The 27794-nt window shown below is 42.6% G+C and overlaps 1 protein-coding gene across 7 annotated transcripts in view; it reads left to right on the top strand.

Moving 5' to 3' along the window:
- Window positions 1-27794, top strand: part of TBC1D22A (TBC1 domain family member 22A) — a 454341-nt gene that overhangs the window by 80106 nt on the left and 346441 nt on the right. For 6 of the 7 annotated variants that reach the window (XM_075124482.1, XM_048836262.2, XM_048836265.2 and 3 more), the window contains 2 exons: window positions 7393-7521; window positions 12091-12153. In XM_075124482.1, the coding sequence (XP_074980583.1) occupies window positions 7393-7521; window positions 12091-12153 (192 nt within the window). The remainder of the gene's footprint in view (window positions 1-7392; window positions 7522-12090; window positions 12154-27794) is intronic. The other variant, XM_048836263.2, reaches the window with a different exon arrangement.

Raw genomic sequence — 27794 nt, 5'->3', positions numbered from 1 at the left:
TGTGTAGGATTGAACGTGAAAATTTAATATGGTAGTGTTGTGCTAAGTGTCTTAGTTATACTTTCATTTGCATTTGCTGTGGCTTAATACATTATGATAACAGATTTTCTGATGAAACCCAGGAGTTGTTTAAGGACTATCTATGGCTAATATGATTAACATCTATTTTTAAAAAAACTCATTGGTTAATAAATATGGAAGTGTTAATTAGATTTGAAGATTTTTAGCAGTACTGGCAGGAAATGCAGCATTTAATCTCATTTCTGTGTGCTGGTGAGTGATGTGATATTATACAGTTAACATTTTTATATCAACGGTCCTTGGTATCAAATTTACTTTTAAGTTTAGCACCATCTCTGTTAAGAATGACACTTTACTGAAGTAATTTTTAAAGCCCCTCTTCCTCAATTTGTATGAAATTTGGAACTGAGGAGACAGTGATCACCGTCTCTTTGCAATCGGATGAAACACTAGTGTTGCTTGTTTGAATTGCAACTGCTTTAATTAGACTTCCTGTACAAAGCATCCAGTATTCATTTTATATGCATCTGAATACTCAAGAAGCATTCCATTTGCTAATTATGGAAACATCTTCTGACATAGGGTTTGTTTTTTAAGAAGGTTTATAAATAACTGCATATTTTTGGTTTCCTTTGATATATAGTATTATGTGTTTACATAAAACACTTAGCTGGAGACCTGAACTATCAGTTTGCATGGAAAGCAGTGATAGATACTGCATGAAGGGACTGTTACCCTCTGTCTGAGGGGATCTTTTGTGGCACAGGGAGAAGAGTTTTTAAAGTGGCACAAATATGTTTTTTGGTGAATCTGTTAATAAAAAAATCACATAACTCTGTCAAGGTAGGATCTGACTTCCCAGCAAGATATACCTAACTTGAAAGGGCCCGTATTTTGTGGCAAGGTCACTGTTAATATTTACTACTTAATCCTAAAGGAGGATCAATTTTTAAAAGAACTTATAGCCATAAAAAATCATTTTAAGGCTTTCATGTTTTGAAATAGTTTAATAAAATCCCTGAAATAAGTTGAAGGGTTTGAATATATGTTCTGTTCTAAGATAATTTGGATTGCAAGGGCATATGCATATGTACATTTTTTTTCTATTTTAAATGAGAAAAAAGTAACATGCAGCTTATTAAGTGAATGAAATGAAAGGAATAAAATAAGGGCCACCATGTGGTTGGCAGGTATCTGGTTTTCCACCGGAGAGTCTTGTCGAAAAGGGAACTGGGCAGTGTCCAGTCAACTCTGCTAAAACTGTTAAAAGCCTGGTTAGCTGCTGTAACCGGCCTCCACCCACAAGGGGCAGGAACAGCAGCAGGTGTTGCTGGAGCCTGGAGAAGCAGTGGAATACTCAAGAATGGCTCCAGCAGAGAGGTACCAGCAGCTCCCCTGTCCTGCCCAGAGTGCAGCTCTCCCTGCCCCGTTCTGCCTCACTCATCCCTCCACCCCCGGAGCGTGGCTCCCTCCCCAGCCCTTTCCCAGTCACACCCCCACATTCCTGGAGCACAGCTCTTTCCCTAACGTCTTGCCCCACTCACTCCTCCGCCCCTAGAGCCCTGCTCAGCTGCCAGGGGAGGGTGGTGGAGAGAGCAGTTAGCGACAGTGCGGGGGGAAGGGCATCAAGGGAAAGAGGTGGAGCAAGGGGTGGGGCCTCGGGGGAAGAGGTGGAGCAGGGGGTGGGGAGGTTCTCCCGCTCCGTGTCTGGTTTTCACAAATTAGAAAGTTGGCCACCCTAGGCCACGCTGAAATCTGGCAATTGACAAAATCGTTTAGCATTACTATTTTCTGTACGTAATTATTATGTGGTTTTCTTTTTGGAAGGCAAACATCTGCTCTGCATTTTGAGGAGTAATTACTACTTGTAGAAAAAAAATGCTTAAATCCTGTTTTTGAAAATGCACATGTTGAAGTAAGAATGTCTAAAGCTGTATTTTGTGTTCAGTTTGAACTGGGAATAAAAACAAAGGACTAGTTGAAAGATCCTTCACGTGAAGGTACTAGGTCTTGCCCTTCTAGCCTTTTCAGATCCATACAGGATTGCATTGTAATACTATATGGAATAAATTTACTGCAATACATAATGCAGACACAAACAGTTCTTTTTCAGACCCTAGTGATAGTTCCCATCTAATTGAGTGTGGTTTTCTGGTCATTTCATCATACTGGGTATCCAAAATTTTGATCATCGAAAGTGCTGCAGGCATCAAGCTTCCAGAGTGAGGAATATCTGGTAGCAGCTAAGTGGAAGACCCCTCTTCTTCCTCCCCCTCTTCCCAAAGTGTCTAAGGCCTGGTTCGACTACGACTTTGTTGGATTTAGCAGTGTTAAATCCGAATTAACCCTGCACCCGTCCACACAACGAAGCCATTTTTTTGACATAAAGGGCTCTTAAAACTGATTTCTGTACCCCCTCCCCAACGAGGGGATTAGCACTGAAATTGACATCGCCGTTTCGAATTAGCGTTAGCGTGGACGCAATTTGAAGGTATTGGCCTTCGGGAGTTATCCCACAGTGCACCATTGTGACCGCTCTGGACAGCACTCTGAACTCGGATGCACTGGCCAGGTGTACAGGAAAAGCCCTGGGAACTTTTGAATCTCATTTCCTGTTTGGCCAGGCGAGCTCATCAGCACAGGTGACCATGCAGTCCCAGAATCGAAAAAGAGCTCCAGCATGGACCGAACAGGAGGTACGGGATCTGATCGCTGTATGGGGAGAGGAATCTGTGCTATCAGAACTACGTTCCAAAAGACAAAATGCCAAAACATTTCAAAAAATCTCAGAGTCCATGAGGGACAGAGGCTACATCAGGGACGCAACACAGTGCTGCGTGAAACTTAAGGAGCTCAGACAAGTGTACCAGAAAACCAAAGAATCAAACGGACTCTCCAGGACGGAGCCCCAGACATGCCGCTTCTACGCTGAGCTGCATGCAATTCTACAGGGGGGCCGCTACCACTTCCCTCCCCCACCCCGTCCGTGGACTCCGATGATGGGATACTCTCCGCCATGGCTGAGGATTTTGCAGATGAGGAGGAGGAGGAAGACGAGCTTGAGGAGAGCACACAGCACACCATTCTCCCCGACAGCCAGGATCTTTCTATTACTCTGACTGAAATACCCTCCCAATCCAGTGAAGCCAGAGAAGGGACTTCTGGTGAGTGTACCTTTATAAATATAATACATATTATAAAAGCTAGTGTTTTTTAATGATTAAATAGCCCTGAGGACTAGAGATGCATTCATGGCCAGTACTGCTACTGGAAAAGTCCGTTAACGTGTCTGGGGAAGGAGCTGAAATCCTCCAGGGACATCTCCATGAAGCTCTCCTGGAGGTACTCTAAAAGCCTTTGCAGAAGGTTTCTGGGGAGAGCAGCCTTATTCCGTCCTCCATGGTAGGACGCTTTACCACGCCATGCTAGTAGCAAGTAATCTGCTATCATTGTATGATAAAGCCTGGCAGTGTATGGTCCTGGTGTTCTCTGGCATTCACGCAACATCCGTTCTTTATCTCTCTGTGTAATCCTCAGGAGAGTGATATCATTCATGGTAACCTGGTTGAAATAGGGGAATTTGATTAAGGGGACATTCAGAGGTGCCCGTTCGTACTGGGCTGTTTGCCTGTGGCTGAAAAGAAATTCTCCCTGCAGTTAGTCACGCGGTGGGAAGGGGGGCCATTGGTGCTGAGCTGTTCGTGTTTGGCTAGCAGGGATCTTCCCTGATACCAGCCAGGCGGTGGGGGGAGGGGAAAAGCGATCATCCCAGAGAATTGGATGGGGGAAGGGGGTTAGTTTGGTTTCTGCTGCTGCACGTTAACAGGAAAACTGCAGCAATAAATAGCCAACTCAACGGGCTTCGCTTGGTATGGGAAAGGAGAGGGCTGCTGTTTTGAAGGTTGCCGAAGCCGAAAGACTATGGCTTACCATGGCCGTCTGCAAGCTGAACTCTGTTGCCTGGCTCTGCGTGTGTGATCTCTAGCACCAAAGCCGCAGGCACTCAATATAAGATGCAAAATGCGACCTTGTACCAAAATCACATGTGCTATGTAACGTGAATAGTGTTCACCATGAAAAAGTATAACCATTGTTCTGTAAAATGTAACTTTTTAAATACTTCACTCCTTTTTCCTCCAGCAGCTGTAAATATTTCAAGCCTCCCTCCTCCATCCCAAAGGCTATCTCAGATAAGGCGATGAAAAAAACACACACACGATGAAATGTTCTCTGAGCTCATGCAGTTGTCCGACACTGACAGCTGTCTGGAGGGACACAATAGCAGAGTACAGGACAGTGGCCAATGAACGTGAGGAGAGGTGGCAGCAGGAAGATCAGAGGAGGCATGAGGAAATGCTGGGGCTACTGCGGGATCAAACGGACATGCTCCGGCTTCTGGTGGAGGTTCATGAACGGCAGCAGGATCACAGACTGCCGCTGCAGCCCCTGCTTAACCGCCCTCCCTCCTCCCCTAGTTCCATAGCCTCCTCACAAAGACGCCAAAGAACGCAGGGTGGGAGGCTCCGGGCACCCAACCACTCCACCCCAGTGGACAGCCCAAGCAACAGAAGGGTGGCATTCAACCAGTTTTAAAGTGGCCTTTTCCTTCCCTCCTACCCTCCTCCCACACCTCACCTGAGCTACCTTGTGAGTTATCTCCCTATTGTTATAACCAATTAATAAAGAATACATGTTTTTTAAACGATAGTGACTTTATTTCCTTTGCAAGCAAGCTGTGATCGAAGGCAGGAGGGCGGGTGGCTCACAGGGAATTAGAGTCAACGAAAGGGGTGGGTTTTCATCAAGGAGAAGCAAACAGAAGTGTCACACAGTACCCTGGCCATCCATGAAACTGGTTTTCAAAGCTTCTCTGATGCGCAGCGCTTCCTGCTGTGCTCTTCTAATCGCCCTGGTGTCTGACTGTGCGTTTTCAGCGCCCAGGCGATTTTCATCAACCTCCCACCCTGCCATAAATGTCTTCCCCCTTACTCTCACAGAGATTGTGGGACAAGCAGCAATAACAATGGGAATATTGGTTTCGCTGAGGTCTGAGCAAGTCAGTAAACTGCGCCAGTGACCCTTTAAATGTCCAAATGCACACTCTACCACCATTCTGCACTTGCTCAGCCTATAGTTGAACAGCTCCTGACTACCGTCCAGGGTGCCTGTGTATGGCTTCATGAGCCAGGGCATTAAGGGGAAGGCTGGGTCCCCAAGGATAACTATAGGCATTTCAACATCCCCAACAGTTATTTTCTGGTCTGGGAAGTAAATCCCTTCCTGCAGCCATTTAAACAGACCAGAGTTCCTGAAGACACGAACATCATGAATCTTTCCCGACCATCCCACCTTGATGTTGGTGAAACGTCCCTTGTGATCCACCAGTGGTTGCAGCACCATTGAAAAGTACCCCTTTCGGTTTATGTACTTACTGCCCTGGTGGTCCGGTCCCAAGATAGGGATATGTATTCCGTCTATAGCCCCACCACGGTTAGGGAATCGCATTGCAGCAAAGCCATCTAGTATGACCTGCACATTTCCCAGAGTCACTACCCTTGATAGCAGCAGCTCAGTGATTGAGTTGGCTACTTGCATCACAACAACCCCCACAGTAGATTTGCTCACTCCAAATTGATTACCGACTGACTGGTAGCTGTCTGGCATTGCAAGCTTCCACAGGGCTATTGCCACTCGTTTGTGAACTGTGAGGGCTGTTCTCATCTTGGTATTCTTGCGCTTCAGGGCAGGGGAAAGCAAGTCACAAAGTTCCAGGAAAGTGCCCTTACGCATGCGAAAGTTTCGGAGCCACTGGGAATCATCCCAGACCTGCAACACTATGTGGTCCCACCACTCTGTGCTTGTTTCCCGAGCCCAGAATCGGCGTTCCATGGCATAAGCCTGCCCCATTAATACCATGATGTCCAAATTACGGGGGAACATGGTTTTAGAGAAAAGTGTGTTCATGTCCTCATCACCGTGCTGCCGTCGCCTCCTCGCCTGGTTTTTTCAGGTGCTGGTTCCGCATATACTGCACGATAATGCGCGAGGTGTTTACAATGGTCATAACTGCTGTGGTGAGCTGAACGGGCTCCATGCTTGCTGTGCTATGGCGTCTGCTCCTGCTCGGGAAATCCAGGGAAAAGGATGCGAAACGACGGTTTGCCGTTGCTCTGGTGGAGGGAGGTGTGACTGACAACATGGTTGGCTTACAGGGAATTAAAATCAACAAAGGGGGTGGCTTTGTGAGAAACAGAATGGCCCCCTCCAGGATAGAACTCAAAACTGGGTTTAGCAGGCCTTTGATTTCACAGAGGGAGGGAGGGAGGAGAAAATGAATACCAAACAAATTTGGCCTATTTCTTGTTTTGATCCACTTCATCTATCTTTATACATCTTGCTGGCAGCAGACTGTGCAGTACGACCGCTAGCTATCGTCATCTCCTGGGTGCTCGGCAGAAGGCGGTGCAGTATGACTGCTGTCCATAGTCTTCTGCTGGCTGCAGATTAAAAGACAGTGCACTGCTGGTAGGACTGAATCGCCATGAAATGAAACTTAAAAGGGAAGTGACCTGGCTGAGTCACTCCCATGTTTGCCCAGGCGCCCCGACCTCATCGAGGTTGGTTAAAAGAGCACCCTGGACTACGTCGACGACGGCTACCAGTCATACTGCACTGTCTGCTGCCAAAAGGCAATAAACTGTTGCTGTGGAGCAATGCAGTACCACATTTGCCAGCACCCATGAGACATACGGTGAAGGTTAGCTGAGCGGGCTCCATGCTTGCTGTGGTATGGCATCTGCACAGGTAACTCAAGAAAAAAGGCACAAAACAATTGTCTGCCCTTGCTTTCACGGAGGGAGGGAGGGAAGGGGGGCCTGATGATATGTACCCAGAACCACCCGCGACAATGTTTTAGCCCCATCAGGCACTGGGATTTCTACCCAGAATTCAAATGGGCGGCGGAGACTGCGAGAACTGTGGGATAGCTACCCACAGTGTAACGCTCCGAAAGTCGACAGTTGCCTTGGTACTGTGGACACACTCTGCTGACTAAATACACTTAGAGCATTTGTGTGGGGAGACACACAATCGACTGTATAAAAACATTTTCTACAAAACCGACTTCTATAAATTTGACCTAATTTCATAGACAAAGCCTAAAATAACAAAGTCAATGTTTTGTGTACATTTGTTCTAAGTTAACTAGAGAATTTATTTTGGGCTGCAACCTATTTCTGCTTTTAAAACACGGAATAAATATTTTTATCTGAAAAAGTTTGAAATATAAATTTCATATTGAACTGTGTGTTTTTTGTATCCCTGTAAAAATCTGATGATGGAAATCTTTTTTTTCCCTCTTCATATTTTCAGGGTTATCTTCCCGCCAATGTGGACCGAAGAGAAGGCACTTTACAGAGAAAACGAAAAGAATATTTTGCTTTTATTGAACAATATTATGACTCCAGAAATGATGAAAATCATCAAGACACATACAGACAGGTAGAGTAGCTTATTGAAAACTCTGAAACTCTTAAAAGTTCCATGAAAAATCTTTTTGATAACGTGTTCAGTATGTTCTATATTGCTTTATTACTACTTCATAGCAAAGCAGAAGGATATTTTTGTTTAGCCATATGTTCAATAATTATTTTTGTGCTTTGCCACCATTTAAATCTAGCAAAGGATGTTCAGTAATAATGAGGCATCTTTAATTGATCTGTAATTTAGAAAAATGTTAATAATTTTATTTCTTTGCTTGTAAAACATTAAATATCAAGATATTAAATCATTTAGGGCGCTTGGTATGCAATACTACCACTTCCTGCACATGAGGAGAAACAGGCTTCAGAAAGCTTCCCCATCTCATGGGGCAGGGAGAGTCAAGAGCAGCAGCAGCTCCCTAATAGTAGGAGCCTCCCCGCGCGGCCCCTTCCTCCCAGTACCCTGCACCTCACTCACATAGCCCTCCCACTTTTAAAAGTCCCCCCCCCCCCCCCCCCCCCCCCGGACTGCCCTGTTTTTGTGCCCCTGGTTGGAGTGGAAGAAGGCGGAGCTTTGACTCTCTGCTCCCCAAGTGCACCCGGTGGCATAGCTGGGGGGAGTTTATGCTCTGACAGATACATGTCATACTTCACATTCTCCCCAGAAGGGTGGGCAGACTGGGGATATTGTGACCTGCTGCCCCTGATCTAGCCCTTAACATATTTACTGTAACAGGGTGGATCTGCATCTGTAGGTTTTTCTTTCCCCACTGAACACCAGTTTTACAATACAGACTAATTTTTGGTATTAATTCCAGTTCACGTTGGGACCTTCAGCTAACCTTTTTCTTTGCAGTTCAACAGTAATTTTTCCAGTTTTTTTCCAATTGAGTCTTTAGATTATTCCCCAGTCTTCCCGAAGTTGCTTTTCCAAATGCTTTGAGGTGGTGCTATAGCATTAGAATAGAGGACTTGAAATTATGACTGCTACTTCAATGAAAGTAAGGAAATTAATGGAGGGTGGAGGGGAGAAGTTGAGGAGTATGAGCTAAGTGCTTTTAACATATCCCCGTAGGACATGTGATAAATGAAACAATCATATTCACCTAAAGCTACCAAATGATGGTTCTGCATGCAATTGTGGAAATTCTTCCACAAATTTTAGATGATCGGTGTGTTCTATCTTTGCCACTAAAGGGTTTGAGATTTTGGAATGCATTGGGGTGGTGGAAGATTGATTAGACACTAGAGGGGTATATGCCCATATGATTAGTTCACAGGAATATAGGTTATATCTACACTCTGGACCTTACAATAGTACAGCTGTACCACTTCCACTGTGCCGCTGTAAGGTCTCCTGTGGAGCTGCTTTATGCCGGTGGGAGGAGAGCTCTCCCGCCGGCATAATTAAATCACCCCCAACAAGTAGCAGTAGTTATGTTAGCGGAACAGCATCTTCCACTGACGTAGTGTTGCCCACACCAGCGCTTCTGTTGGTGAAACTATGTGGGTCAGGGCTGTGTGTTTTCACATCCCTGACCAACAAAAGTGCTGGTGTAGCATCTCTAATCTATTATATTAAAAGAGCAGGAGAAAGATACAAGAACATGTTTGTTGATGACAGGAGATTGTATTTTAAAATTAAAAACCAACATGTCACAGTTCAGGGCAACTGCACCTCTATATCCCCCTTCTTGGTCCAGCAAGGGTACCCAATTTTAGGCTCCTGGCTTATAAGACATCATCTCTCTTGGGCAGAATTCAACCTCTCTCCCTCCTGACTGGAGTCTTTCCGGGCTACACTGTTTCCTGCCCACACTGAGTTGCCTAGCAAGCCAGATGGGCTAAACGGCTTGCATCTGCACTTTACTTTCTCCTCAGAGGCTATAAACAGCATAATTGCCCAGAGTTACAAAGTACCACGTAGCCCTTTCTAAGGAAGCATATTTATTCTGAAGGTGAAAACATTAGAGAGAAAAACATATATTAAAAACAATGAAAGAACCTACATGCATGCTAATAAGCTTACTAGAGGTCACACTCAACTCCAACAAGGGCTCTGGCAGGCGATAAGTCTTTCAAACCCCACCAAAGTGTTTTTCTGTAGTTACAACAAGCACAGATGTGAATCGGAGGCTGTTTACACAACAGCCTATGTTGGCATAACTTATGTCGCTCAGGAATGTGAATAAACCACCCTCCCGAGCAACGTAAGTTATACCGACATAAGCGCTTGTGTGCACAGCATTCGCAGAGGTGGTTTTATTATGCTGACGGAAGAGCTCTATTCTGTTGTCTTAGAGTGTCTTCAGCACATGCATTGCGTGGCGCAGCTGCATCGGTACAGGTCTGCTTCTGCAGCATGGTATGCATAGACATGCCCTGAGTCTCTTCTTTATGCAGCTTGGGGCATTGATCTTCAGATAATCAGCAGACAATGGGTTTCTCCTCAGGTCATAGTTTCAGAAGGTTAGATCCAAAGGTGTGAATTTGCATTCATCTTTTCTCTCTAGCATTTCCTAGGAAATCCAGTTAATTTCATTTGTCCCAAAAGTTCCTTCTTTCTGGTACATTGTTTAAAATAGTGATAGAATCATAACATCGTAGGACTGGAAGGGACTTCAAGAGGTCTTCTAGTCCAGTCCTCTGTACTCAAGGCAGGACTAAGAATTATCTAGACCATCCATGACAGGTGATTGGAGACTTATTCCAGTGCTTAACCACCCTGACAGTTAGGAAGTTTTTCCTAATGTCCAACCTAAACTGCCCTAGGCGCAATTTAAGCGCATTGCTGCTTGTTCTAGCCTCTGATGTTAGAGAACAATTTTCCTCCCATCTCCTTGTCGCAATCTTTTATGTACTTAAAAACCATTATCATGTCCCCCACATAATCTTTTTTCAATCTTCCCTCATAAGTCACATTTTCTAGACCTTTAATCATTTTTGTTGTTGTTCTTGTCAAGCTGTTTGGCGGTGCCCCCGATCAGCTACAGTTGGTGGGTGCTGAGCGTCCACTTCTCTCCCCCCTTCCCCCCCTTGGGTGTTCCAGCTCTGGAGCGTGCAAGGAGTTGGCACCTATGTCACTGGTGTAGTTTACTCACAAGATTGGACATCAGTGAGAAAAATATCCAATGGTTATAGCTACCTGCTGTGTCCTGCATGATATCTGTGAAGCAAAGGGAGAAAAGTATCTGCTGGAGTGGAGGGCAGGAGTTGAGTAGCTGTCTGCTGAATTTGAGCAGCCAGATACAAAGGCTATTAGAAGAGGTCATTGTGGAGTTATACATCTCAGGGAGGCTTTGAAAGACCATTTTAACAGTGAGACAGAAAGTATATGGTACTGTAATGTGCTCCTTTGTGGCTGGTAGGAATCATGTTGTGGTTGCTGTAAATGTGGCAGTTTTACATTGTCAATGCAACTGTTAATTTTGTTTGTGAATGATTCTATGAGCTGTGTCACATTGTGCAATAATGGGTAACTGCTTTCGGAACAGCTGAGCAGTTAGCAGCATATGTTGTGAACTAACAAAGATGAATTGTGTTCCAAATAATATAATTTTATTCTCTAACAAAATCAGTGTTTTTTTAAAGAAACCTATGCAGTTGTAAAACAAATACACCACCACCTCTTTCTCCTTGCTGTTTACAGCAGGGGCTTGTGACTCAGGCTCCTTGCAGCTAGCCATGGTACTGTTGTGAGTGGTGGGGTCTCTGCTGAGAATGGCATGCAGCTCTTTTGTAAAAGTGGCATATCTGGGACTCGGCATTGGATAGATTGGCTTTCTTGTATGCCTGTCGCAGCTCCTTGGCTTTCATGTGACGCTGCTGATGGTCCCTGCTGTAGCCTTTCTCCTTCATCACCATAGCAATCTGCTCGTAGATGTAAACGTTTCTGCCACTGGATCAGGTCTGTGCCTGCTGAGTCTCTTCTCTCCACAGGCCCAGGAGATCCAATATCTCCTGTCTCTGACAGGCAGGAGCGTGTCTGGAGTGTGTAGCTAGCATGGTGAGCTGGGCTGTTGCACTTAACAATGGAGAGCTGCTAGGTGTGCTCGCCAAGCCAGGCAATCAGGAAAACGAATTTCAAAAATTCATGTTACTTTAAATGGAAGCGGGGGGCTTCTGTATGACTCCTGGGCAGTGGAATTCAGTGGTAACCAAAGCGGTCAGTGTGGGGCATTGTGTCAAGCTGCTGGTGGACAGGTCAACATAAGTAATGCAGTGTCTACAGTTACCCTTTATCGACCGAAGTACATTGACTGTAGCTCAACGCTGCTAAGGGAAGTGGTGTTATGATGTTGGCATAACGGGGTATTTACAGCAGTGGAAGATCAATTTGAGACATATGCACAACTAGATCAATGTAAACTGCCTTGCGTCCACCTAACTAAGTAGTGTGGACCAGGCCCTAGAAAACTTTTAAGGGCCACCACTCTAAATGATGGCAGACTAGGGTCTCAGGATACATTTCTGGTTATATACATATTCTAACAAAAACAGTCAAGAAAAAATGAAAGTTCAATAATGTTAAAAAAATAAATTGTACGTACTTATTGATTTTTTTCTAAAATGTTTTCTGTCCAATTAGATTCACATAGATATCCCTCGTATGAATCCTGAAGCTTTAAGACTTCAACCCAAAGTAACAGAGGTAAGAATTGTTGTCAATTAATTTTAACTGTTTAGATGATTAATTTCTGAGTACTCCCAGACTGGCTATATTTTTTTTATTAGTAATTACATTATGCATATGATTGCCATCTTGGCTTGAGGACAATGCTTGAAAAGCAAATAATCAAGATAGAGAAGTGATATAGTTGCAACCTGAGAATAATGTTGAAAAAGGTGAGTACGCCAGTGAAAGGTTAAAGAGATGAATGGGGTCATCTGGACTGAGCCCCAATGTGTGAGTTTTTCCATTTTCTTTTTTGATCAACAATTTTTGTTGATCACCTATGGTCACTTTGTCAAATGCATTCTTTTCCATGATCCATGTATCCCAGGCTGCCCAACATTACTCTATTCTATCAGACAAAGTGATTTAGTCTGTGATGGCATATGTATGGCAGATTTTTTTTTTCTGGCTTATTTTTTGTATTCCATTATCTTGCATAATTGGTTGGTCTTCCTCCTATTAGGTTAGTTTTGGTTTTGGTTTGTTTTCGTTATTAATGTCTCTGGTTCTCTTCCCCCCTCTCCCCAGTAATTTAAAGCTGTTCTGTCTGTAATATTTAAATACTACATGCATACATAGTGTTGTACTTTTAAAGAACTTACTTACAAATATTTAATTAGAAATGTAAAATAGATTCCTTCATATGAGGTCTAAACACCTGTGTTTTTTTTTCTACACTGTTAAACTCTTTTCAGTTGCTGTTTGCAGGTTGTAAATGTTAGCATGGAATACAACTATTCCTTTGAACTCCTTAAAAACTTTACAGTGGGCATCTTTGGCCTAAATAGAAGTGTTGTACTTTGAAAACGGACTAAAAACATGGCATCTTTTTATTCAACGGGTCTGGTCCCTGCATATATTGAAAAAAAATGCCTTTTTTCTTTTTCTTCCAGTTAGCACTGCGAAGCTAACACTGAGTGAGCTGAATTCGGTTCTTGCACAGCAACTGTTTTGAGTGCATAGTCTGAAGATGGAGGGGTTGCACAGGTTGTAATTGAGGACTTAATTTCATCTGGGGGAACTCTATTACTAATGCTGATATCTGAGGGAAGGAATTCAGTTTGCCATTGAGTCCAAGTTGGATTAGCAGGCCTGACAGTTAAAAACAAGTAACCAAACCCATTAAACTCTTCTCAACCCCATCCCCTGCTCTTCCCCCCAAATGCATCATAACTCCCAAAATAAAATTTAAAATTCCAAATATTTTTTAACTTGTAAACTGAGCACATTTGATATGGAATGCCTACAATGCCATTTTAGTCATGTTTCAAAGTAGAAGCACTCTTTACTGTGTGACATCACTCACATTTTGGGGGGAGGGCAAAGTTTTAAGACAAGAATATACATGTGAACACTTGGAACCTCACCATGCCCACTTCTTTCTATAATTGCTGGTGCACCAAGACTTGAATGTGACGACTAACTCACTTGCAGAACTTGTTTTGATTCCACTTAAAACAAAGTAATTTTTATAGTAGGTATATCTGTCACTGTACCTAGAATGGGTCACAGCTGAGAGAGCTGATTGTCAGAAAAGAGGGTAGACACCCCAAACTGGTGGTATATTCTATCATTTGATTTCACCAAGCCAGTAATAAAGGTTCACTGCTGGACCACTATACTAGTTTTACCACAGAGTACAGACCATATCCTTAGGTACTCTAGCCACTTATTACCACCCAGGCAAAATGGACTTCATGATTCAGGTGACCAGATGTCCCGTTTTTAAAGTTTTTTAGGACTTTTTCTTACATAGGCGCTTATTACCCACCACCCCCGTCCCATTTTTTCACAGTTATCTGGTCACCCTATTCATGATGAAAGGTTATTGATACCAAATTCACCACACATTGAGTTCTTCCAGGCCCAGGCGGCTAGTCACTTACCAAGGTCAATAGATACTTCAGATCACACACCAAAAATAATGCTGTAGCCAATCCTAAATTCATACATCTTTAGTTACCTTACTAAGGGTATGTCTACACTACAAAATTAGGTCGATTTTATAGAAGTCGATTTTCAGGAATTGATTTTATACAGTCGATTGTGTATGTCCCCACTAAGCACGTTAAGTCAATGGAGTGCATACTCACTACCGTGGCTAGCATCGACTCACGGAGAGGTGAACTGTGGGAAGCTATCCCAGAGTTATCGCAGTCTCCATTGGAATTCTGCGTTAAGCTCCCAATGCTTGATGGGGCAAAAACATTGTCATGGGTGGCTTTGGGTACATGTCGTCAGTCTCCCCTCCCTCTCTCCATGAAAGCAACTGCAGACAATGATTTAGTGCCTTTTTTCCTGGGTTACCCGTGCAGGCGCCATAGTACGGCAAGCATGGAGCCTGCTCAGCTCATCACTGCTGTTGCGAGCATTGTAAACACCTCGTGCATTATACTGTGGTATGTGCAGAACCTGGCTAAGAGATGGCAGCACGAGGACGATTGTGAGGAGGACATGGACACAGATGTTCCTGAAAGCACAGGCTGTGGCAATTGGGACATCATGGTGGCAGTGGGGCTGGTTGTTAGAGTGGAATGCTGATTCTGGGCCCGGCAAACAAGCACAGACTGGTGGGACCGCATAGTCTTGTAGGTATGAGATGATTCCCAGTGGCTGCGAAATCTTTGCATGCGTAAGGCCGCTTTCCTGGAACTCTGTGAGCTGCTTTCCCCCACCCTGAATCATAGAATCATAGAATATCAGGGTTGGAAGGGACCTCAGGAGGTCATCTAGTCCAACCCCCTGCTCAAAGCAGGATCAATCCCCAATTAAATCATCCCAGCCAGGGCTTTGTCAAGCCTGACCTTAAAAACTTCTAAGGAAGGAGATTCTACCACCTCCCTAGGTAACGCATTCCAGTGTTTCACCACCCTCCTAGTGAAAAAGTTTTTCCTAATATCCAACCTAAACCTTCCCCACTGCAACTTGAGACCATTACTCCTTGTCCTGTCCTCTTCTACCACTGAGAATAGTCTAGAACTATCCTCTCTGGAACCACCTCTCAGGTAGTTGAAAGCAGCTATCAAATCCCCCCTCATTCTTCTCTTCTGCAGACTAAAGAATCCCAGTTCCCTCAGCCTCTCCTCATAAGTCAAGTGAAGTGCAGGAATACCAAGATGAGAGCTGCCCTGACAGTTGAGAAATGAGCGGTGATAGCCCTGTGGAAGCTTGCAATGCCTGACTGCTACCGGTCAGTCAGGAATCAATTTGGAGTGAGCAAATCTACTGTGGGGACTGGTGTGATTCAAGTAGCCAACACAATCACTGAGCTGCTGATATCAAGGGTAGCGACTCTGGGAAATGTGCAGGTCATAGTGGATGGCTTTGGTGCAATGGGATTCCCTAACTGTGGTGGGGAGATAGATGGAACATATATCCTTATCTTGGTACTGGACCACCTTGGCAGCCAGTACATAAACCGCAAGGGGTACTTCTCAATGGTGTTGCAAGCACTGGTGGATCACAAGGGACGTTTCACCGACATCAACGTGGGATGGCCGGGAAAGGTGCATGATGCTCGCATCTTTAGGAACTCCTGGCTGTTTGAGCAGCTGCAAGAAGGGACTTACTTCCCAGACCAGAAAATAACTGTTGGGGATGTTGAAATGCCGACAGTTACCTTTGGAGACCCTTGCTCCCACAGCTTAAGAAGCCATACATAGGCAGCCTGGACAATAGTAAGGAGCAGTTCAACTATAGGCTGATCAAGTGCAGAATGGTGGTAGAATGTGCCTTTGGATGTTAGCAAACCGCGCCAGCGAGCTTTTAGACTAGGTTAGACCTCAGCGCAACCAATATTCCCATTGTTCTTACTGCTTGCTGTGTGCTCCATAATATCTGTAAGAGTAAGAGGGAGATGTTTATAGTGGGGTGGAACGTTGAGGCAAATCGCCTGGCTGCCAATTTTGAACAGCTAGACACCAGGGTGATTAGAAGAGCACAGCTAGATGCGCTGCACATCGGAGAGGCTTTGAAAATGAGTTTCATGACTGGACTGGCTACGGTGTGACAGTTGTGTGTGTTTCTCCTTGATGCAAACCTGCCCACTTTGTTGATTTTTATTCCCTGTAAGCTAACCACCCTCCCCCCTTTATCACACCTGGCAAAGGAAATAAAGTCACTATTTTGAAACCATGCATTCTTTCTTTATTAATTAAAAAAAAAAAAACCACGGAAATAATTGATAAGGTAGCCCGGGTGGGGTGGGGGAGGAGGGAAGGACAAGGGCACATTGCTTATTGTAGCCACGCTACAAATCAAAACTGTTTGAATGACAGCCTTCTGTTGCTTGAGCCATCCTCTGGAGTGGAGTGGCTGGGTGCCCGGAGCCCTCTCCTCCCCCGCGTTCTTGGGCATCTGGGTGAGGAAGATACGAAACTTGGGGAGGAGGGCAGGCATTTGTACAGTGGGTGCAGCGGTGGTCTGGGCTCTTGTTGGCTTTTTTGCAGCTCCACCAGATGCCTGAGCATGTCGGTTTGCTCTCCCATTAGCCACATCATTGCATCCTGCCTCTTCTCATCACGCTCACTTAGTGCTTTTCTGGACTCTGCCACTGAATGCCTCCATGCATTCAGCTGTGCCCTATCAATGCAGGACGACTGCATGAGCTCAGAAAACATGTTACTGAGAGTGTGGTTTTTTTCGCCTTCTAATCTGCGATAACCTCAGGGACGGAGATAATAGGAGGCGCATCAAAGCTTTTGCACATGCAGCAGGATAAAAAGGGAGAGTAAAATTTAAGACTATACATTTCTGAGAACAAAAGGGAGACTTTCACAGTGAATCAAGTAATTCAAAACAGACAGCACATGTGCTTTAGTACGGTACAAGGTCTCAGTTTGCCTTTTATATTGAGCGCCTGCAGGTATGGTGACACATCACACATGGCTGGGCAACAGAATTTGGTTTCTAGGCAGCCATGGTAACCCAAAGAGTACACGGGTTTGGCTTCTAACGCCTTCATAACATGTGGGAATGTTTTCAAACTGCAGTGTTCTCCTTTCCCATAGAAGCAATGCCAGTTGGGCTTGCTATTTGAAAGGAGGGGCTTCCGTTTTTGGGTGGATGTGCTGCACACACCTCTGACCCCTCCGCGTGGCTATTTGGGATGATCTGTTCACCCCTCCCCCCGTTGCATAGCTATGGGATGATCCCTTTTAGCCAAGTGCAAACAGCTCAGCATGAACAGGGTCCTTTTACTGTTCCCATACAAAAATTCCCCTGTTTCAACCAGGTGACCATGAATGATATCACTCTCCTGAGGCTAATACAGAAAGATAAAGACCGAATGTTGCTTGAATGTGACCAAAACCCAGGACCATTTGCTGCCATGCTTTGTACTGCAATGATTCCAGACTACTTGCTACTGGCTTGGCGTGGTAAAGTGTCCTACTATGGAGGACGAAATAAGGCAGCTCTCCCCAGGAACCTTCTGCAAAGGCTTTCAGAGTATCTCCAGGAGAGCTTCATGGAGATGTCCCTGGAGGATTCCCGCTCCATCCCAGACACATTAACAGATTTTTCCAGTGGCTGTACTGGCCGCGAATGCATCCCAATTCTTCAGGGCATATCAAACATTAAACTCTATTGCTTTTAAACCCTGTACTGTAGTTACAAATGTGCACTCACCAGAGGTGCCTTCTCCACCTTCAGGGTTGGGGATCCCGACTTGGGAGCTGTCATAAATATAAAGGGAAGGGTAAACCCCTTTGAAATCCCTCCTGGCCAGAGAAAAAAATCCTCTCACCTGTAAAGGGTTAAGAAGCTAAAGGTAACCTCACTGGCACCTGACCAAAATGACCAATGAGGAGACAAGATACTTTCAAAAGCTGGGAGGAGGGAGAGAAACAAAGGGTCTGTGTGTCTGTCTATATGCTGGTTTCTGCCGGGGATAGACCAGGAATGGAGTCTTAGAACTTTTAGTAAGTAATCTAGCTAGGTATGTGTTAGATTATGATTTCTTTAAATGGCTGAGAAAAGAATTGTGCTGAATAGAATAACTATTTCTGTCTGTATCTTTTTTGTAACTTAAGGTTTTGCCTAGAGGGATTCTCTGTTTTGAATCTAATTACCCTGTAAGGTATCTACCATCCTGATTTTACAGGGGGGATTTCTTTATTTCTATTTACTTCTATTTCTATTAAAAGTCTTCTTGTAAGAAAACTGAATGCTTTTTCATTGTTCTCAGATCCAAGGGTTTGGGTCTGTGGTCACCTATGCAAATTGGTGAGGCTTTTTATCCAACATTTCCCAGAAAAGGTGGGGTGCAAGTGTTGGGAGGATTGTTCATTGTTCTTAAGATCCAAAGGTCTGGGTCTGTAGTCACCTAGGCAAATTGGTGAGGCTTTTTACCAAACCTTGTCTAGAAAGTGGGGTGCAAGGTTTTGGGAAGTATTTTGGGGGGGAAAGACGCGTCCAAATAGCTCTTCCCCAGTAACCAGTATTTGTTTGGTGGTGGTAGCGGCCAATCCAAGGAGAAAGGGTGGAATATTTTGTACCTTGGGGAAGTTTTGACCTAAGCTGGTAAAGATAAGCTTAGGAGGTTTTTCATGCAGGTCCCCCCATCTGTACCCTAGAGTTCAGAGTGGGGGAGGAACCTTGATAGGAGCGTATTTGGCTCCAGGGTGCCAGGGAGAATGAATTCACTGCTTGCCTGCTGCGCATTCCGCCCCGACACATCCACAAAATCCTCCACTATGTTGCGTGAGAATTCCCTCCCCTCCCCTCCCCCCACACCCGTTGCAGGTGTTGCGGACAGTGGTGGGGTAGTGGTAGGGTCTCTAGAATGCCATGCAGCTGATCATAGAAGCGGCAAGTATGGGGCTCTGACCCAGAGTGACCATTTGCCTCCTTTGTATTTTGGTAGGCTTGCCTGAGCTCCTTGACTTTCACGCGGCACTGCTGTGTGTCCATGTTATAGACTCTGTCCATCATGCCCTGTGCCATTTTGGTGTGTATATATATATAAGCATTTCCTCTCTTTGATCGGAGTTCGGCCTGCACAGATTCTTCTCCCCACACAGCAATCAGATCCAGTGTCTCCTGTTCACTCCATACTGGAGCTCGTTTGCGATTCTGGGGGGACTGCATGGTCACCTATGCTGCTGAGCTCGCCACGCTGACCAAACAGGAAATGAAATTCAAAAGTTCCCGGAGCTTTTACTGTGTATCTGGCTAGTGCATTGGAGTTGAAAGTGCTGTCCAGAGTGGTCACATTGGGGCACTCTCGGATAGTCCTCGGAGGTCAATAATGTCGATTTGCACTACCCCAAATTCGACCCAGCAAGGTCGATTTTAGCTCTACTCCCCTCGCTGGGGAGGAATACAGAAGTCAACTTTAAGAGCCCGTTCCGTCGACCTAAAGGGGTTGCTTATGTAGACGCATACATTATAAAATTGACCTAACGCAGCTAAATTTGACCTGTAGTGTAGTGTAGTGTAGACCAGGGCTAAGAAAAGAGCTGAGTTATTTCAGAGGTTAAAGCTGGTAAAGTACGTTACAGATGAATTTGAGTTTATAAATCCAAAATGCTAGAAGGGATGTTATATCTGCTTGTTTCTATAAGTCTATCTGGTTTCCCAGAATGGTTCTGGGGACCTCAGTGCGTTGTTCAAAATTTCCTTTTTCAGAGTTCATCAGTTTAGAGATGTGGTAGGAAAGAGGTGGTCAGGGGCCTTTTGTTCCCACCTTTTATATCTTTGCCCCCTTTCCTGAAAAAAACAGCTGTGTCATGGGGTTAGGCAGTCCATTGCATAAGTGCCGCGGCACACAGTTCCAGCGCCGTACGTGCTTGTTGACCAGCCCTTCATACGAATTGCATATTTTAGCTTGCACTTTTGCCTACCTGTTGTCATCTGAGGTGTTTTCGGGGATGACTTAAAGACATCCTTATTTTCAGCTCCTCTGTTTTTTCTAAAGAGCTAACCTGTGGGCGTTTCTCAGACCACAATGTGTTTGTGACTCAAACATACAGCAACGTTTCATAACTCCATGCACAGTGTCAATACATTCATTGTAATGAGATAATAACATACAGCAGATCATAACCTTTTCAATGATACCTCAGAAGGCGTTCTTTTTAGAAGATTTATCGCAATTTTATAAAACTTGTGACCACATTAGTGTAGATGGTCACCTTCCCTTTTATACAACATCACCATATCAATTTTGGTTTTCTGTAGATTTTCCCTTATTCTCTTGTAAAATATTATTCAGCAGATGAAAAAAAATTGCTGTGTGTGTGTGTGTTACACCAAAGCTTATGTTAAAAAACATAATTAAGATTACAAAGTTAAATGCTCAAAGTAAGGAAATGCTAAAATTATGGTTACCCATGCATCTTTGATTTCTCTCCCTTGTATATATGTATTACACAATCTTTAATTACAGATTATTTTTTTTCTGCTTAGACCCATGCTTCATTTGCTTCACAGGATGGACCTGCTTTGGAGATGAACGAGGGCTTTGTAGTGAAGGAGGCCATTGTCCATTGGGGTTCTGCCTCTTTTGTTGTAGAAATTGGCAGTTGTGTAGTGAAAAGAGGTAGGACATTGCAGGAAGAGAAGGGAGGTTCTGTTGTATTAACACAACTGATCTCTTTGCTAAGACAAAAAGAAAAGGAGTACTTGTGGCACCTTGGAGACTAACAAATTTATTTGAGCATAAGCTTTCGTGAGCTACAGCTCACTTCATGCTCAAATTTGTTACTCTCTAAGGTGCCACAAGTACTCCTTTTCTTTTTGCGAATACAGACTAACGTGGCTGCTTCTCTGAAACTTTGCTAAGACAGTTAATGCTGCCTTAGAGAAATAGATTCTATTCCTGTTTCTGTCACAGAGTTCCTTTGTGATGCTAACTTGGTCTTTTAAATCAAACTTCACAGATGGTCCCTAATTGTTGTGTGTTCCTCATTTTTGGGGTGCTTGACTTGAGACGCTGGGATCTGATTTGCAATGGCACAGAACACTCATAATTGGAAGTGAAGTCAATGGGAGCTGTGTTTTAGACGTATAAAGTTTTTTAGAATGCTAAGTATTCTGCAAAATCACGGCCCAGGAATCTCTAAGTGGGCACGCAAAATTAGTGTGTGTGTGTGTGTGTGTGTGTGTGTGTATATATATATATTTAAGCGTGCGAAAAAGCATGTTTATTTCCCTAGCCTCTTTCTTGGAAATGGCTGAAATTTAAAAATATATAATTTTTACACATCAGCTGTCTGCCTCAGGGGATGTTATATACACACACACACACACACACACACACACACACACACACACACACACACACACACACACACACACACACACAGCCTGAGGCAGACAGCTGATGTGTTAAATTTCAGTTCAAATGATTAAACTTTGGCAAATTTTGCAACTGAAAAGGGACTTGTAATGGGAGGAATTGGGTAACCTTAATAGGTGGTGCTACCAGCCCCACCTATAATAAAGTTGGCAATAGGACACATTTTTCTGAGTTTACCTCTCTCATAATTCATTTTTCCACCTTTGGGCTCATTTGATTGCAAATTGGCTACAGTTCACAAAATCCCCCTCCCCGCTGCCCCAGTCAAATGTCCTCTCTCTGTGGAAGTGGGTGTCTGAATGGCAAGTACATGGCCAATCTCTGGAGTCCTAAGGAATGGAGTTGGGAGCACACTCACGTGTACTGGTGCCTTTACCTTCCATTTATTCCTTCCCTTCCCATCCTAGAGCACATGCAGAGATCTTGCCTGGGAAATGGGAGAGCTTTCTTGAGCACTTCCTGCCACCCATTGGCCAATGAGTGGTTTGTGTTTGAGAAGCAGGTTGGCTTTCTTACATGCCCCTACCCCCATCAGTATTTAAGGCACTGCACCACCTTTCCTACCTTATAGTTGAGGTATTATTCCCAGTATGCTGTGGTTTTCATTAGATCCTCTGGTTTTGGGTACTGGGAAGGAAATTGGCAAGGTGTCTGGGGGACCTTTCATCTTCCTATTTTTACCATTCTCCTATGTGTCTTGATCAGCAGTCTACCAGCTCTGCTTTAGTTTAGGGTAACCAGACATCCCAGGGAAGAGGAGCAGTCCCAATTCTATATCTTGTTTTATTTAACTCACGACTCGTTTCAGTGAAGAGAAGGAGAAGAGTAAAACAAAACAGATACTGTAGGATAAAGACAGAGGATGAGGAAAAAGGAGAGGAGCAAGAATTTAAAGAACACAATGAGGATGAAGGAAAAGGAATTAAAAAAAAAAGAAGCTCAAATAAAGGTTTCTTGGGAAGAGATGGGGACAGATTAAAAATACACAAGAGGTTATGCAATAGACAATGGGATATAGAAAGGTAAATATTAAACATTTGAACTATCCCTATATTATATCTGCAGTACCATTTCCAGACAGAGGAATAGAAAAGGGCAAACTTATCTGAGATCAAATACTGAAAATATTTTTATTGTAAATGATTTTACAGGGATTTTTTTATTTAACCCACAACAGTTTTGCAACCCTTTTGATCATTTTATTTCAGAGAAGAAACTGCGGTATGAAAAATTATCTAATCTTTTACCCTGCCAGTCCAGGACTGCTCCTTATAATTTAATGTGCCTGTGAGTTAGGCCCTGATCCAGTGAAACACTGAAGTAGGTGTGCCAGTGTAAGCATGTAAAAGTGGTCTCACTGAAGTCAGTGGAACTATACCACATGCTGGATCAGAAACTTAGTGTTTTGAAAGTATTTTCTTCTACCTTAGTGTTGAAAGTTTGCAGGGTCACACATGCAAAAAATAATTGTCATTGTTTCAGTATAAACATAGAATTACCTTAAATGTTAGTGTAGCTATTAGAGTCAAACACAGCAGTTCAAGATCTGTTTTGGCTGCAAGATTTTGATTTGGGAAAACTATGATTTGGAGGGGAAAGAAAAACTCCTTAACACAATTCAAATTAAAACAATTCAGATTAAAAAGTTTTATGCACTAAGTCACCTGCTGTCCAGCAAGTCATCTACTGCTCAGTGATTTGAGGTCCAGATAAAGATGAATGTAAATTAACATTCTAATAAGATGGATGAACTGTTGATATGCTATTTTCTAACAAATGTAATACTTGAAGTGTAAATTACAAACTGAACAGGAAATCATTTCATGTTATACAAGTGCACTACTATATTAATACTGTTATGTAAATCTAAAAAAGAGCAAATGCTGTGGTATCTTACACGAATATTTTTCCAGTTTTAGAATTTGTGGTATTGTGTTGGTGCATACTGTGTGGTAGCTAGTTTATAGTCCAGTGTATTGACTTTTAGTTCTTAATTATTTTTTTTCAGGTTATATAGCTCAAATGAGGAATTGTTTTGAATAATTGACTCTCTCCTCATATTATAGTAGTGTGAGCTTTTAACAAATTTGAACTGCATTGGCATAAATTTTCTACTTACATTCAAAGATAACAGTTGCATGGTTCAATAAAACTAATTTTTAAAGCATCTTACCATGCCAACTGTCAAAACACAGGATTAAATACTTAATCTGCTTTGAAACAGGACTAGATCAAAGTGCATTAACTGATTGTTAATGCACGTCGGCAGGATCCACATGGAGAGCTAATTTGCTGCAGGGTAGTGAGGGGTAGATTCACATGTCGCCTTGCTGCAAATTAAATGTTTCTGTAGACAAGCCCTTGGATGTAATTCTGTATAGGTTCTATCATCGTAATATTTGAGTACCTTCCAATAGTGCATTAAATGATGTAACTGATAGCTGTCATGCATGGATTGTGTGCTACATAGTGTTTTGCTTTTTGGTACTGTTTTTTAATGTACACACTGCTCTGTGTGTATTAGAGAAGTCTTAGAGAGGTCAAAGAAGTGTGCCTTGCACTTGGAGTGCAAGGTATTGAAGTTTGTGGTGATCCTTATTTCTTGTGGGAATGTGTTCCACAATCTTCAACTGGCCCCGAAGAAGGCTCTGCCTCCTGCACAGTTCAGTTTTATCTTTGTGGTAGAGTGTTGAAGACAGCATTAAAGTTGAGGAGAATGAGGAAGGGAATAGGGAAAAAAGTAGCAGGAAAAAATAGTCACTAATTAAATGTATGAGAGCAGTTTCAGTACTGTATCCAACAATGAACAAGTATCGATATTAGTTGAGGATTTTGTTACATTAAAAAATGACAATACAGAGCGGAAAACTATTCTCTCAAGCATTTTTATTCAAAAAGAAAGGTTTGTGATGGACCAAGCATAAGTGTTTGGGTCAAGGGAAGTTTAAAAATAATAAAAATCTATTAATGTCAAAAGTAAATTGTTACAAAGATTTGTTTTGACTCAAAGCTAAAGATTTTGGAATTATTTTGTGTAATGCAGACAATCAAACTACAATATACAATATTACTATTTTACTGCATCATTAAAATATTACACTCAATATTCCTCTTAAAGGAATGAAGGTGAATTTAACTATTAATTGTTGCAGTTCACACACACAGATTCAGTTTTTTAACCAAGAGCTACAAAAGCCCAAATGGTATAGTTTACCCTTTTATATATATGCATGTGTATTTTTAGGGAAAAACATTATAGGGACACCTTAACTTGATGAGTCTAAAGATTTAACTTTCATAGAGGAAGGTAAATTATATACAATATTCCATCTGAGATGCCTGCTACACAGTGTGTGTGTATTTCTTTTTCAATTATTAATTCAGCCTCTGTTTTAAAACCACAATTTTTAAATGTGAATTTGAGATCAAATTAAGATATTTTTATCTACTTTGGCAAAATACATCGTATGGCCCTACTTTTAGCCAAGCTAAATTGGATAGGAGCTCAGGTAACTTTTTTCTTTTTTGGCAGTATTTGGTACTGCAAAGGAAGTAAAATATTCCAAAAAGACTTTGAAAGTAACACTTCAAATAGTAAAGAAATGAGACATACTTATACTCCATGGATGGGCTCCATTCTCCAGTGGATTACCCTTCTAGCCATAAAGTCAGAGGGAAGGGGAAGTCTCTAAGAGCTAGGAATAGTTTCATCTTCAGTGTATTTTGTTGCGTCTAAAGTAAAAGATGACTCTGTACTACAGTATTTGGTGGATCTGTGATGCCTGGCATATTACTGACTTACTGTTCTAGATTTCTGTTTTTTTCCAAAGGGCAAAAAGTGTCTAAATACAAATTTACATAATAGATTGTAACAACATAACTGTTTTGTTACCACAGGTTTCTGTTTTAGAATAACACAGCTGGAGACATGAGTGTTAAATGGATATTGTCTAGATATGACATTTTACTGTCTAGTTTTTCCAACAGATTAATTATTTAATTTGCACTGTGTGCATGAAAGAACAGGCTGTAACATTTCATTTTTAAAAGTGGAGGGGTTTGAGTTATAAAAAGGCAGTCTGTAATTTTTGTTGCATTCTTATTATCTTTGTGTGGCCAAAGAGTTTTTCATGTGAATTTATTAAAAAAAAATGAATGTAAAAAAAGGTTGTTCCTAGGCTATTGCTTATTATTAGCAGTCACAATCTAGAGGGAAATTTTAGAGCTGAGTTATAATCTTTGAAATTAGGCTGGTGTAATGAAAATGATGACAGACTCAACTTCAGCACTAGTGGGTATGGCCAGAGTAAAACATTTTAATAATTATTGTTTAGTAGAAATTACCGTAAAGAGGAGAGATGTCTTGTAGGTTAAAATGAATACAACTTTTAATTAATTCACTTTTGCCAACTAAAGCATGAAAATCATTTAAGTCAACAGAACTTTAATAGGCACTGCTAACCAGTAAGGATTCATTGTTAAAAGCAATTTCAGATTCTTTTGCGTGTTCATTAAACGCAGGCAGAATTATTTTGGGCTTTTTCTATTGATGGTCCTTTGGCAGATAACGTTGTTGCTTAAACAGATGGCGCGCTCATTTAAATATGAGTTAATGTACTGTAACTGAGATCTGGTTTTTTTCTTCAGTGTAGTCATAGATCCCAGGTTATGAGAGAGACCAGGTAGATGAGGTAATATCTTTTATTGGACCAACTTCTGGTGGTGGAAGTTAAAAGCTTTCAAGCTTCATCATGCTCTTTTTCAGGTCTGTAGAAGGTAATCAGAGTGTCTGAGCTAAATATAAATTGGGATTTATTAACCATAAGTGTTCACACATACTGTAGGAGACGACTTAAAATGAAGTGGGTAACTAAGGGTTAATAGGAGGTGGGGTGTGTTAAAAACTGTTGTAATGAGACATAATGGCAGTGTTTCTAAGTCCATGGTTTTTAGTGTCTAGCAGAGTTATGAATTTAAGTCCCAAGGCTTGCCTTTTGAAGGTGTTGAACAGGTTTCCTTTGATGATTGGGACTCGGAGATCAAATATGGAGTGATTGCTTTGTGAAAAGTATTTGCCCACATGGTAATTTGTCTTATCATTTTTCTGTTAGAGTTCATCTGAGAGAATAGTGATTGACTGGCTTCATCCACATAGTTGTTGCTGGAACATTTGATGCAGTGAATGAAGTACACCATATGTTGTTATAGGCATGTATAGGACCCATGAATCTTGAAGTGTGTCCTGGTGATATTGATCATATTAGCTGCGAAGATATGTCTGCAATTTTTCTATTGTTCTAGCAAGGTTCAGTGCCAATCAGAGTTAGTGTGTCCTGGTCTCTGGTGATGGGGTGGGGTGGGGGGTGGTGGTGTTTTAAGCCCAGATGAGGGGGTTCAGGAAAGATTTATTTCAGATTCAGTATGGACTGTAATTGTTAGATGATACCCCATATGGGTTCCAGTGTGGGTTGGTAGGTGACAACTAGCGGTATGCAGTTAGTGGGTTCTCCCACTCCCTTCCTGGGTATTTGAGTGGCTCTTGCCAAGATGTAATCTACTTGTGTCACACTTTAAACCACCTTCACTAAACAACGTCACTCCAACAGAGAACTAAATTGCATTATGGAAAGGACCACCCAGATACCCTAGGAGAACTTGATTCAATACAGGGGGAAAACCAAAAAACAATTCTGACTCTACACTCATAGTTGTCATAATCTGTCCCAACTTTTGTTTCGCTCAGATACTCCGGTTACCTTCCCCAGAGCTGAAGAAGGGCTGTGAATCTCAAAAGCTTGCACCTTTGACCAACAGAAGTTGGTCCAATAAAGATGTGACTGGATGCCCGGGGGAGCCAGCCGAGGTCACTGAGTTATGGTGTACTGCAAAGAATGGGGCAGACTACCCCAAAGCTGGTGGAAATTTCAGTACTTAGATATACCAAGCCAGCAGTAAACAGCTTCTGTTATATCTTACTGGTTACTCAGAAGTCTAAAACACACTTCCCTTGAAGTAACCCAGACTCAGGCCTCCACCTAGTTACCCAAGTCAGACGTGATGAAGATTCAGGAACATCTTATTTCATCATACAAAAAAGTTCTACCAGTCCCAACGGATCAGACACATTGCCTCCCAGATCCAAATACATGCTTAAAGCCAATTCTTAATAACTAAATTAAAATTTATCAAAAAAGAAAACTATAGGTTAAAAGATCAATATACATACAGACATGAGTTCAATTCTTGAGGTTCCGATTCATAGCAGAGATGGCAAGCTTTGTAGTTGCAAAGAGTTCTTTTAGAATTTAGTCCATAG

Source organism: Caretta caretta, chromosome 1 (assembly GCF_965140235.1).
Source record: "Caretta caretta isolate rCarCar2 chromosome 1, rCarCar1.hap1, whole genome shotgun sequence".
NCBI classification, from domain to species: domain Eukaryota; kingdom Metazoa; phylum Chordata; order Testudines; family Cheloniidae; genus Caretta; species Caretta caretta.
This window is presented reverse-complemented; position numbering and strand designations above follow the sequence as displayed.